The 12,323-nt window shown below is 44.4% G+C and overlaps 1 protein-coding gene across 4 annotated transcripts in view; it reads right to left on the bottom strand.

Moving 5' to 3' along the window:
• The window catches only part of LOC309554785 (uncharacterized protein), a 43,393-nt gene that overhangs the window by 6,273 nt on the left and 24,797 nt on the right, over nucleotides 1-12,323 (bottom strand). Inside the window, exons 3-9 of one of the 4 annotated variants that reach the window (XM_082256485.1) lie at nucleotides 11,483-11,616; nucleotides 8,782-8,899; nucleotides 7,941-8,011; nucleotides 7,342-7,417; nucleotides 4,337-4,399; nucleotides 4,182-4,251; nucleotides 1,853-2,440 (exon numbers count right to left, since the gene is read on the bottom strand). In XM_082256485.1, the coding sequence (XP_082112611.1) occupies nucleotides 2,358-2,440; nucleotides 4,182-4,251; nucleotides 4,337-4,399; nucleotides 7,342-7,417; nucleotides 7,941-8,011; nucleotides 8,782-8,899; nucleotides 11,483-11,616 (615 nt within the window). In that variant the 3' untranslated portion in view covers nucleotides 1,853-2,357. Of the gene's footprint in view, nucleotides 1-1,852; nucleotides 2,441-4,181; nucleotides 4,252-4,336; nucleotides 4,400-4,726; nucleotides 4,803-7,341; nucleotides 7,418-7,940; nucleotides 8,012-8,781; nucleotides 8,900-11,482; nucleotides 11,617-12,323 lie in introns of those variants that run through there. The other 3 variants (XM_082256483.1, XM_082256486.1, XM_082256484.1) reach the window with 3 other exon arrangements.

The following is a 12,323-nucleotide window of genomic DNA, read 5'->3' as shown; positions in this document are numbered from 1 at the left end:
CCAATATGGCTCCGCTCCTAACACACCTATATATGTGTAAGTGTAAAAATACATATAAGTATGTGTGTATATATACCCCTATACACAAGTTCAGATGTCATGCCTGCCTCCAAAGACCCCAAAAAAATGCCCAAAAAAAAAAGCCTGCAATAACACACCTGGGCGTTTTTTTTTGGCGCAGGCGTTTTTTTGGCCATTTTTTTGGGGTCTTTGGAGGCAGGCAAAACATCTGAACTTGTGTATAGGGGTATATATATACACACATACTTATATGTTTTTATACACTTACACATATATAGGTGTGATAGGAGCGGAGCCATATTGGTGTTAATTATTTAATTAGCGCAAGCATAGTGTTCTGCTACTTTCACACCTATATATGTGTAGGTGTGTACATATACCCCTATACACAAGTTCAGATGTCATGCCTGCCTCCAAAGACCCCAAAAAAATGCCCAAAAAAAAAAGCCTGCAATAACACACCTGGACGTTTTTTTTTTGGCGCAGGCGTTTTTATGGCCATTTTTTTGGGGTCTTTGGAGGCAGGCAAAACATCTGAACTTGTGTATAGGGGTATATATACACACATACTTATATGTATTTTTACACTTACACATATATAGGTGTGATAGGAGCGGAGCCATATTGGTGTTAATTATTTAATTAGCGCAAGCATAGATTTCTGCTACTATCACACCTATATATGTCTAGGTGTATATATACATATAAGTATGTGTGTATATATACCCCTATACACAAGTTCAGATGTCATGCCTGACTCCAAACTTGTCCTCAAAAAAGCCCTACAAACGCCTGCAGCAAAAAGCAGGCTGACAGGCGAGAAGCCATATCGCTGTTCTGTAAGTGACCTAATAGAAACAAACTTGTTTCTATTGCGGTCACCCTGACATGGAAGGGTTTGGTCACCCTGCAATAGCAGTCACTGTCAGTTCACCCTACACTACATTACGGTCACCCTGATATGGAAGGGTTTGGTCACCCTGCAATAGCAGTCAGAGTCAGTTCACCCTACACTACATTACGGTCACCCTGGCACTTAACACTTCCCCTACAGAAACTAAATTTTTGCATCTAACTAAAGTGGAAAAAAGCACCCTAACTACACTAGATATCCCTTTCCTCACACTAATAATTGCTAAATGACACTTTTGAAGCAGAAGTAACAGAACTGCTTTCATTCTCTTCCATGTCCCTGTATTACAATGCTAGGAATTTGGCGGGGGCTATCTTATATACTGGGGGGGCATATTCACTAATTATTGGCCTATGGACTCCCTAGTCACTCCAATCACATTCCTAGCATTCTCCTGCCCCCTCAATTGGCTTTTACTAATGGTTCTGGTCCAATCATGGGCTTTTAAAGCCCAGTTCCTGTCCCATTGCATTTTGGTCGGTTCTGGTCGCCGAATTCCGAACTTTTTCAGCAAAAAGTTCGGAATTCGGCCGAACCTCGAACAGCCAATGTTCGGGTCGAACCGATGGTCGACCCGAACCGTTCGATCATCCCTAATGAGGAGGTGCAAGTTCTGTCTGGAGAGCACGACCCCACCCCCACCCCCCCCCCCCATAATATATCTACCGATCCCACTACAGCCTGCTCAACATCTCACGTGTACGTCCAGCTGGCTCTATGTTCAGAAGAACATGTGACTCAATCCTTTATGAATTTGTTCCCCAACATGTAATCCATATGAGAAGCCATTGTAAAACAATATCACCTCTTCCCCAGGACCCCTCTCCCCACCAGAATGAACCCCTTCATATTGTCATCAGGACTGCTACGTGAACAGAAGAAGACAGAGAAACAGAGAAAGAAAACAGGAAGCAGAAGAAGAGCAAAGAAATGGTTTATTGATCAGCAGAGATGTATGTGGGTTGGGAGTAAAGTGGTCAGAGGTCGGGCCACCACACTCCATGTAGATCCAGCATACTCCATGCACATCACACATCGGAAGATTGTTCATAATATACACCACACACATCGAGATGGGCTCAGGGCTATGTACAACACACGAAGAACCGCTGAGAAGGAGCCTCAGCCATGGTCTATACACATTATACAGACTTCTGCCTGGAGGAGGAACGTTCCATGGCAGGGAAGAGACTCAGACAAGCAAGAAATAAAAGATACAACATTAAGAGAAATAAAGAGGGAGAAGTCACTGAGAAAGAAGGAGGCAGGAGAGATTCTCGGTAAAGATGGAGGCCTCCGGAGAAATGCGTGAAAAGGACAGAGGTGCCATGGTGGACAGCAGAGGAGGCCACAGGAAAGGATGGTGGTGCAATGGCTTGGTACGAGGATGTGATGGCAGGAGGGTGACGGAAGGAATTAGGGCTTAAAGGGAGGTGATGTCATTAAGGGCATTGTCCAACTCCTCACTGATGGCCTTGTACTTCATCTTCTGGGCATAGACCTCATCTGTGGGGCACAACGCCAAAGGACAAACCACATGGGGGAGGGGGAGCCAATAATAAAACGTGTGTTAGATGGTACAAAGGGGGACACAGAGGGAGCAAGCCAAGACAATGAGGGGACAAGGGCAGAAAAAAAAAGCATGCAGATAAGTGAGGATGGAAAAAAAGACCAACTGAAATAAAGGAAAAGTCATACAACTCATAAAATGAAGGATGAATCAACTGACCAAAACCACTGGTGGGGGGGGCGACGCCTACCAAATGTTGAGTAGGGGGGAGCACCAATGAGGGGTCAAATAGCAGTACCTTATATCTCTGACACCACAGTGATGGAATTTCCCCCCAGTAGTTTGTGTCTCTGCCCCTCCCACAATGATGACATTTCCTGCAATAGTTTGTGTCTCTGCCCCTCCCACAATGATGAGATTACCTGCAGTAGTTTGTGTCTCTGCCCCTCCCACAATGAGGAGATTTCCTGCAGTATTTTGTGTCTCTGTCCCTCCCACAATGGTGAGATTTCCTGCAGTAGTTTGTCTCTGCCCCTCCCACAATGGGGAGATTTTCTGCAGTTGTTTGTCTCTGCCCCTCCCACAACGATGAGACTTCCTGCATTAGTTTGTGTCTTTGCCCCTCCCACAATGGGGAGATTTCCTGCAGTAGTTTGTGTCTCTGCCCCTCCCACAATGATGGGATTTCCTGCAGTAGTTTGTGTCTCTGCCCCTCCCACAATGATGGAATTTCCTGCAGTAGTCTGTGTCTCTGCCCCTCCCACAATGATGAGATTTCATTGCAGTAGTTTGTGTCTCTGCCCCTCCCACAATGATGAGATTTCCTGCAGTAGTTTGTGTCTCTGCCCCTCCCACAATGATGGCATTTCCTGCAGTAGTTTGTGTCTCTGACCCTCCCACAATGATGAGATTTCCTGCAGTAGTTTTTGTCTCTGCCCCTCCCACAATGATGAGATTTCCTGCAGTAGTTTGTGTCTCTGCCCCTCCCACAATGATGGAATTTCCTGCAGTAGTTTGTGTCTCTGCCCCTCCCACAATGATGAGATTTCCTGCATTAGTTTTTGTCTCTGCCCCTCCCACAATGATGGGATTTCCTGCAGTAGTTTGTGTCTCTGCCCCTTCCACAATGATGAGATTTCCTGCAATAGTTTGTGTCTGCCCCTCCCACAATGGTAGGATTTCCTGTAATAGTTTGTGTCTCTGCCCCTTCCACAAAGTCTAGATTGGTTGGCTGGTGATAGGGAAAAGCTCATCAGAGAGGACTATGGGTGGGAAATATGGGAGAAGCCAATGAAAACCTCATCAGAGAGCACTATGGGTGGGAAGATCTGGGGGAAGCCAATGAAAATCTCATCAGAGAGGACTATGGGTGGGAAGATCTGGGGGAAGCCAATGAAAATCTCATCAGAGAGGACTATGGGTGGGAAGATCGGGGAAAGCCAATGGAAATCTCATCAGAGAGGACTATGGGTGGGAAGATCTGGGGGAAGCCAATGAAAATCTTATCAGAGAGGACTATGGGTGGGAAGATCGGGGAAAAGCCAATGAAAATCTCATCAGAGAGGACTATGGGTGGGAAGATCTGGGGGAAGCCAATGAAAATCTCATCAGAGAGGACTATGGGTGGGAAGATCGGGGGAAAGCCAATGAAAATCTCATCAGAGAGGGGTAATTGTGGAAAGATCTGGAGGAAGCCAAGTAAAAGCTTCCTTAGTAAAATTAACATTTGTATTGTACCTTCAAGGTCATCGATGGTCTTCTCCAGCTTGGCTACGGACTTTTCTGCAAACTCAACTCGAGAGTCAGTCTACAACAAGAGGAAAGACAATCAGACAATGAACAGTCAACCATGACAGACCCCCCTCTACGTCCTCTTGGTGCCCAACACCCACCTCCTTTAGCCGCTCAGTCAGGTGTCTGATCTCATCTTCATAATGGTCTTCCTTGGATGAATACTACAGAAGAGCACAATAGAAAATCAGAGGAATTGGAAGGAGACACCAGAAAAAGAGGACAGCTACTGAAAATCAGGGAATGGAGGCCATCTAGTCCCACAAGGGATGCTGGGATAGCGTTAGGAGGACTTGTGGAGGTTTATTAGTTGGGGCAATCCAATGTTACAGCAGACACAAGCTTCAAGAATACTGAGGACCAGCATGCTATTACAACGTATAATATAGATGAGGGATTCCACATTCTGGGGGTCTCAGCCCATTAGAAGAGAATTTCGGGGGTTCCTTCCATGTTAGACATGACTAGACCTAGTAGGGAACACCCAATACCTTATCTGCTTGTGCCTCCAGGGACTTAAGATTATTGGTGACGTTCTTCAGCTCCTCTTCCAGGTCGGCACATTTACTGTTCCCAGGTAGTGACACAAGGATGGGGGGAGGGGAGGGTAGGAGGAGGGGGAGGAGTTCAGAGACAGAAAAAAACGAGGTTGACAATTACAGGAGAGGAAAAAGTGGAGCAAAAAAGAAAAAGAGATTAGCGTTGTGGACATTTTATGGAGGGTGGGGGAGGGGTGATGGGTGGTAGAGAGGTGATGGGTGGTAGAGGGGTGTATGAGCAGTGTATGGAAGGGGGGTCATTTGTGGTAGAGGGGTGTATGAGCAGTGTATGGAGGGTAGGGGAGGGGTGATGGGCGGTAGAGGGGTGTATGAGTAGTGTATGGAGGATGGGGATCATTTGTGGTAGAGGGGTGTATGAGTAGTGTATGGAGGGGGATAATGGGTGGTAGAGAGGTGTATGAGCAGTGTATGGAGGATGAGGATCATTTGTGGTAGAGGGGTGTATGAGTAGTGTATGGAGGATGGGGATCATTTGTGGTAGAGGGGTGTATGAGTAGTGTATGGAGGATGGGGGTCATTTATGGTAGAGGGGTGTATGAGCAGTGTATGAAGGGGGTTATAGGTGATAGAGGGGTGTATGAGTAGTGTATGGAGGGGGGGTCATGGGTGGTAGAGGGGTGTGTGACAGGAGTCACTTTGGGCATGGGGGTTGTGGACCCCAAATTCCTTTACAGAGGTTGGGAGGCACCATGTCCAGCCTTGTGTGGCTTTCTTATTTTTAAGTCACCCTGCAACTTTTATGGATGCAGGATGACCGGGAGGGTGGTGTAAACTGAGAATATGCTTTGGACTACTTCAAATGGGACAGTAATATGCATTACCAGTATCTCTCAGAAAATATGGAGATCTATCTTATTCCTATACACTGTAAGGCACAGGAAGTGCAACTCCTAATTTGGGCGTCCAGGAACTATGAGAGACGCCATGTCTGCTAATCAATGTGTATTAGCTGCAGAGAGAGGGGGGATTGTTTCCAGCAGCCCCCCTAAAGAATGTCTACTGATGAGAGCTTTTGTCTAAAATAGGACAGTATGTTAATTGGGTCTGAGACTATTGATAATATGTTAATTAGCTCACCTGGCTGTCTACTAAGGGATGTAATTACACAGTCATTGTTCATGTGGTATTCTCAAAGTGTATATAAATGCTATATTTCTTTCAATATACGAGAAGAAGACAGTTATTCTTACTTTACCTCAATACAGAGCCTTGTCTCATACTTGGGGGGGGGGGGATTATTTGTATGGGCTTCATATATGGCGGATTGGAGTGGTCGATAGCTGTCCTGGTGTTCGGGAGCGGATTATCCTAGATGACTGCAACCCCTTTCATACTTTAGGGGGGCGTTACAGGGTGTATGAGCAGTGTATGAAGGGGGTTATAGGCGGTAGAGGGGTGCATGAGCAGTGTATGGAGGAGGGGTCATGGGTGGTAGAGGGGTGTATGAGTAGTGTATGGAGGGGGGGTCATGGGTGGTAGAGGGGTGTATGAGCAGTGTATGGAGGGGGGGGGTCATGGGTGGTAGAGGGGTGTATGAGCAGTGTATGGAGTCGGGAGGGTCATGGGTGGTAGAGGGGTGGTAGAGGGGTGTATGAGCAGTCTACGGAGGGAGGAATGTGGGTGGTAGAGGGGTGTAGGAGCAGTGTATGGAGGAGGGGGGATGTGGGTGGTAGAGGGGTGTATGGGCAGTGTATGGAGGGGGGGGTCATGGGTGGAAGAGGGCTGTTTGAGCAGTGTAAGGAGGGGGGGTTATAGGTGATGGAGGGATGTATGAGCAGTGTATGGAGAGGGGGAATGTGGGTGGTAGAGGGGTGTATGAGCAGTGTACGGAGGGGGGGGATGTGGGTGGTAGAGGGGTGTATGGGCAGTGTACGGAGGGGGGATCATGGGTGGTAGAGGGGTGTATGAGCAGTGTATGGAGGGGGGGTGTGGATGGTAGAGGGGTGTATGGGCAGTGTATGGAGGGGGGATGTGGGTGGTAGAGGGGTGTATGGGCAGTGTTTGGAGGGGGGGGGGTCATGGGTGGTAGAGGGGTGTATGAGCAGTGTATGGAGTTGGGAGGGTCATGGGTGGTAGAGGGGTGGTAGAGGGGTGTATGAGCAGTCTACGGAGGGAGGAATGTGGGTGGGTCATTTGCTGTAGAGGGGTATATGAGCAGTGTAGGGAGGGGGGATGTGGGTGGTAGAGGGGTGTATGAGCAGTGTACAGGGGGGGGGCGGGTTCATGGGTGGTGGGGGATGAGCAGTGTACAGAGGGGGGGCGGGTTCATGGGTGGTAGGGGGGTTAGCACTGTATAGATAGGATAACATTCATTTATCATTGTTCTGTACTGGTGCCATATGAGGAACACAGTCATAGTATTGCCATTCCCCCAAATTGGACCTCCATCTTGGGGGTTTGTCCTGTCTGTGCTATTGGAGGGCTTCAGATAGCGCCACTGTGTGGATGCAGCAGGAAATATGTGTTATCAGAGGAGAGATATCTTAGAATATAGATAAATAGAGAGACAGGGGAAGAGACAGAAGAAAGAGTCTCCTCTCCGGTACCTCTTCCTCTGCTGCTATCAGAGATTTCAAGGCTTGGTCCATTGTCCGCAGTTCTGTCTCTAACTCTCGGTAGCGACTTGGAAAGGAGAAATGGAAGAATATTAGGAGGAGAGGGATAGCCTGGCAGGGAGAATCTATCCTAACAATCGTCATTAGAGAGAACTTTCCAGATAGCCTTGTTATTGACCCAACCTGACCCAACCTGACCCAACCTGACCCAACCAGCCATATCCTCCGGGTCAGACTTCAAGACTCCGGGTCAGAGACTTTAAGATTCTAGGTCAGAGACTTCAATGCTCTCAGTCAAAAACTTCAGTACTACGGGTCAAAGACTTTATTAATCCATATCAGAGACTTTAGGACTCCTGTACTGAGACTTCAAGATTCTGGGTCAGAGATTTAAATACTTTGGATCAAAGACTTTAATACTCCAGATCAGAGGCTTTAAGACTCCAAAACTGAGACCTGACCTTCAAGACTGGGTCAAAAACATCAAGACTCCAGGACTGAGATTTCAAGACTCTAGTCCCATGATACCCCTGTTGCAGTACTAACACCCCTACCAGTATTACGACATTCATTCACAGAAAGTGGCTCACCTCTCAGCAACTTCAGCTCTTTCCTCAGATCGTTCCAACTCCCCCTCAATATGCACTAATTTTTTGGCAACCTGTGAACATAAAAATCCAATATGTGAGAAATGTCTATAAAAAACATTAGTTGGTCGATTTATGGTCTTTGTGAAGATGGGGTGGAATTGTGGAAATAACCAACCTATATGGAGGATGAGGGGCTGCATCCAAACAATGCTCCAATTATGGGCATACAAGGCACCCATGGTGGACAGCTGAGCTCCAATAATTGGAGATACAAGGCACCCATAATGGACAGGTGGGCTCCAGTGGTGGAGATACAAGGCACCTATGATGGGTAGGTGAGCTCCAGTACTGGAGATACAAGGCACCCATGATAGACAGGTGGTTTCCACTACTGGGAATACAGTACAAGGCACCCATGATGGAAAGGTGAGCTTCAGCGATTTGAGATACAAGGCACACGTGGACAAGTGAGCTCCAGAGATTTGAGATTCAAGGCACACATAGTGGATAGGTGGGCTCCAGTGATTGGAGATACAAGGCGCCCATGATGGACAGTTGGGTTCCAGTACTGGATGTACAAGGCACCCATAATGGACAAGTGAGTTCCAGTACTGGAGATACAAGGCACCTATGATGGACAGGTAATCTTCCAGTACTGGAGATTCAAGGCATCCTTGAGGGACAGGTGGGCTCCATTGATTGGAGATACAAGGGAACCATGATGGGCAGGTGAGCTCCACTGATTGGATATACAAGGCATCTATGGTACACAGCTAAGCTCTAAGATGAAGATAAAGGGCACCCATTGTGAACTAGTGAACTCCATTGATGGAGAACTTACCTCTTCATACTTCCTGTCAGAGTCCTCAGCTACATGCTTGGCCTCTTTCAGCTGCAGGTCCTGGTCATGCATCTTCTCTTCATCTTTGGTGGCTCTGTTCTCAATGACCTTCATTCCTCTGAAAAAGATACATTTTAATATATGAGATCCGAAGGAACCAAACTAGAACTGACCGGATTGTGGAAACATTGGGACTATCCTCAGCATCCGCTTTCCATGTGCCAAGAGACATTTCATACCAATGGCGGCCATTCGTTATCATATCATCATTGGACTGTACATGCTTCACCACACCAATAAGAAGCTGGCAATCACATGTAAAAGAACAAACCACCCAACACACGGATATTCTACATCCTGTCGGGATTATTGGGGTGATTAAAATAATAATAGAACAAAAAAATGGATTTAAAAAGCCATGCATATTCCATATTATGCATATAAGATTCTGAACAGTATGGTGTCCATCTTGTTTTAAGGTGAAAGAAAGTTCATATATGTTAATTTGCAAAATGTCTCTTACAAGCTTACAAGAGAGAGTAGAATTTCAACAGAGGTCTTTGTATTCCTTTTATCATAAATAAGGTAATACATTGACATCTCATCAGATAAGGGACAATTAGCGAGACACCATACCAGTCACTGATTTTAGCCAGACGTTAGTCTGTCTGTATTTAACAATAGTGTATTCATTAAGTTCATTTGAAATATAAATGTTAAAGATACATTTTTATGTGTGAGAAGATGTTAGCCATAATTATGTCATTATATTATGTAAGGCATATACATATATATTTAGAAATTGTTTGTCTACCATATTTTGGGTTTATATTCTTGTTAAATAACAAATTTTACTTAGACTTAAGAGTGAATACTAATTACTTCATTTTAAGGCATGTGGTAGGAGTGTTTATATAAGCGTTGCTTTAGAATGGACTAAGGAATAGATCTTCCAATCCAGACTAAATGTCCGACAGCCTATGGCATATTCAAATAAGTAATGGACTTTTACTAGCCAGAGGTCAAAGAGTTCATCAGATAAGAATAGTGGTAATTGTTTCTAATTATTGTTACATACAAAATCTAATGAAAAGTACGATACTGCCCTCTTTAGACGAAATACCAAATGCAGTCTTGGGGTATTTTAGATATTTCCCATATAGAAATATTATATTGTATTAAAAATAATTATTATTGAAATGGTTTACCAGATCCAATAATTGCCAGAGAATGATGGAGAATAGATAGACATTTATGTATGTACTGAGAGTATGGACAAAGTTTTATGTTGTGCTTTTATAGTTAATCTTGTACATAGAAAAATCACCCTTTAACTTTATTATACAAAGAATTGAATTATCAGGAGAGGTGTGTCTATGACCTCACCAGTTAAGGTATAGAATATCCCAACCAATGGGGATAATGTTTCATCCCTCTGGGTTTAACTTATGGTAATTTTTATAGCCCTTTGTTCATACCATATAAAAGAACAACCCAGATATGAGATAGGACACACACATTACACTGCCCATCATACAATACACATACATCACACACACTACTACATCCATCTATAAACTCATCCAGACATACTCCATCTTGCGCCATCATTCATCTGAAACTTTGAGGGACACCAAACGAAACTCCTCCCTCACTATCCACCATCTTAAGAAAGGCACCCATCTTAGAACTCTGGTAACGACCATTTGAAGCTAGCTGCCATCTTAAGTGTGGTAAATATAACTTTGCTGTTTATTTGAGTTTATTCAATATTGTTTATTTCCTTCCTTATATGTTTTATATTGCATATTTAAGGGTAATAAGATTACAATCCCAGACGTATAAACCATGGTAGATTTTTCTCTAAAAAGCTGATTTTTGTTTTTATACATTTTTATTAATATCAGATTTAGTGCATTATTTGCAATGTTAAGTCTTCCGCTTTGCATGGCTTATTCTCACTCATCTGCAGTGGAACGACTTTCGGCAATGCAATTCCCAGACAATTGTGGTGTGTTTATATAGAACACTTACCTATGGTTTATGCTATACCTGGAGAAATGGTAATCTTGCTTTTGTTTCACTTTCACTTTGTTTCAGTTTCACTTTCATTATTGAGCTAAACATCACATTGCATTGATTGTTTGAAGTTAGTATTTTATGTAAGAGTTATCTTTTTGTGTCATTTTTAGTTTGATCATATATTGTGATTACATGTCTTGTGAATAAATATTTTATATATATTCCTTACTGTAGACTGTACTCACTGAGATTGGTATAGGCTTTTAAAAAGAAACAAATCAATTAAAAAGAATTCACTACATATTGATTTGTGGAAATAGGTGAAGATTCTCCTTCTCTCCTTCCTCATAGATCTTTGCTTATTGACATAAATAGACACTGTTATATTCAGAGCAGTATAAATATTCTCACATAATGGAAGTACGAGCGCGAGATATTATTATTAAATATTCTTACAATCCCATGTGATTGTTTGTCTATGTGCTGCGTGTTGTACTAGATCCTATATCTCAGGTGGGCACAAAGTCCCATCTCCTAGGGGAGAAGATCCTGTGCTCATGGTAAGTATGATCCCATGTCTTGACTGGGCACCAGATGTAATGTTCTGAGTAGATACTGGATCCCATGTCTGTAATGACCACAGGGTTGCGTGTATTTAGTGAATGGGCACCAGACATACCTTTCGCTCTCATCCACAGCCTTCTCAGTCTCCTCCAGTTTCTGCAGAGCTGTTGCCAATCGTTCCTGGGCGCGATCTAACTCTTCCTCTACCAGCTGGATACGTCTGTTCAGAGAGGCCACATCAGATTCAGCCTACAAGATGGAGAAGAAAAGAGGAAGGTTCATGAATATGACGGGATGGGTCATCTGACCGTCTTCCTATGACATGAATATGACGGGATGGGTCATCTGACCATCTTCCTATGACATGAATATGACGAGATGGGTCATCTGACCGTCTTCCTATGACATGAATATGACGGGATGGGTGATCTGACCGTCTTCCTATGACATAGTTATGATGGGACAGGTCATCTGACCGTCTTCCCACGACATGGATATGATAGGACGGGTCATCTGACCGTCTTTCTATGACATGAATATGATGAGATGGGTCATCTACCGTCTTCCTACGACATGAATATGACGGGACGGGTCATCTGGCCGTCTTCCTATGACATGAATATGATGGGACGGGTCATCTGACCGTCTTCCTATGACATGAATATGACGGGACGGGTCATCTAACCGTCTTCCTATGACATGAATATGACGGGATGGGTCATCTAACTGTCTTCCTATGACATGAATATGATGAGACGGGTCATCTGACCGTCTTCCTATGACATGAATATGATAAGACGGGTCATCTGACCGTCTTCCTATGACATGGATATGACGGGACGGGTCATCTAACCGTCTTCCTAGGACATGAATATGATAAGACGGGTAATCTGACCATCTTCCTATGACATGAATATGACGGGACGGGTCATCTGACCATCTTTCTATGACATTTA

The sequence above is a fragment of the Pelophylax lessonae genome, assembly GCF_965119305.1.
Source record: "Pelophylax lessonae genome assembly, chromosome: 1".
Lineage (NCBI taxonomy): Eukaryota > Metazoa > Chordata > Amphibia > Anura > Ranidae > Pelophylax > Pelophylax lessonae.
This window is presented reverse-complemented; position numbering and strand designations above follow the sequence as displayed.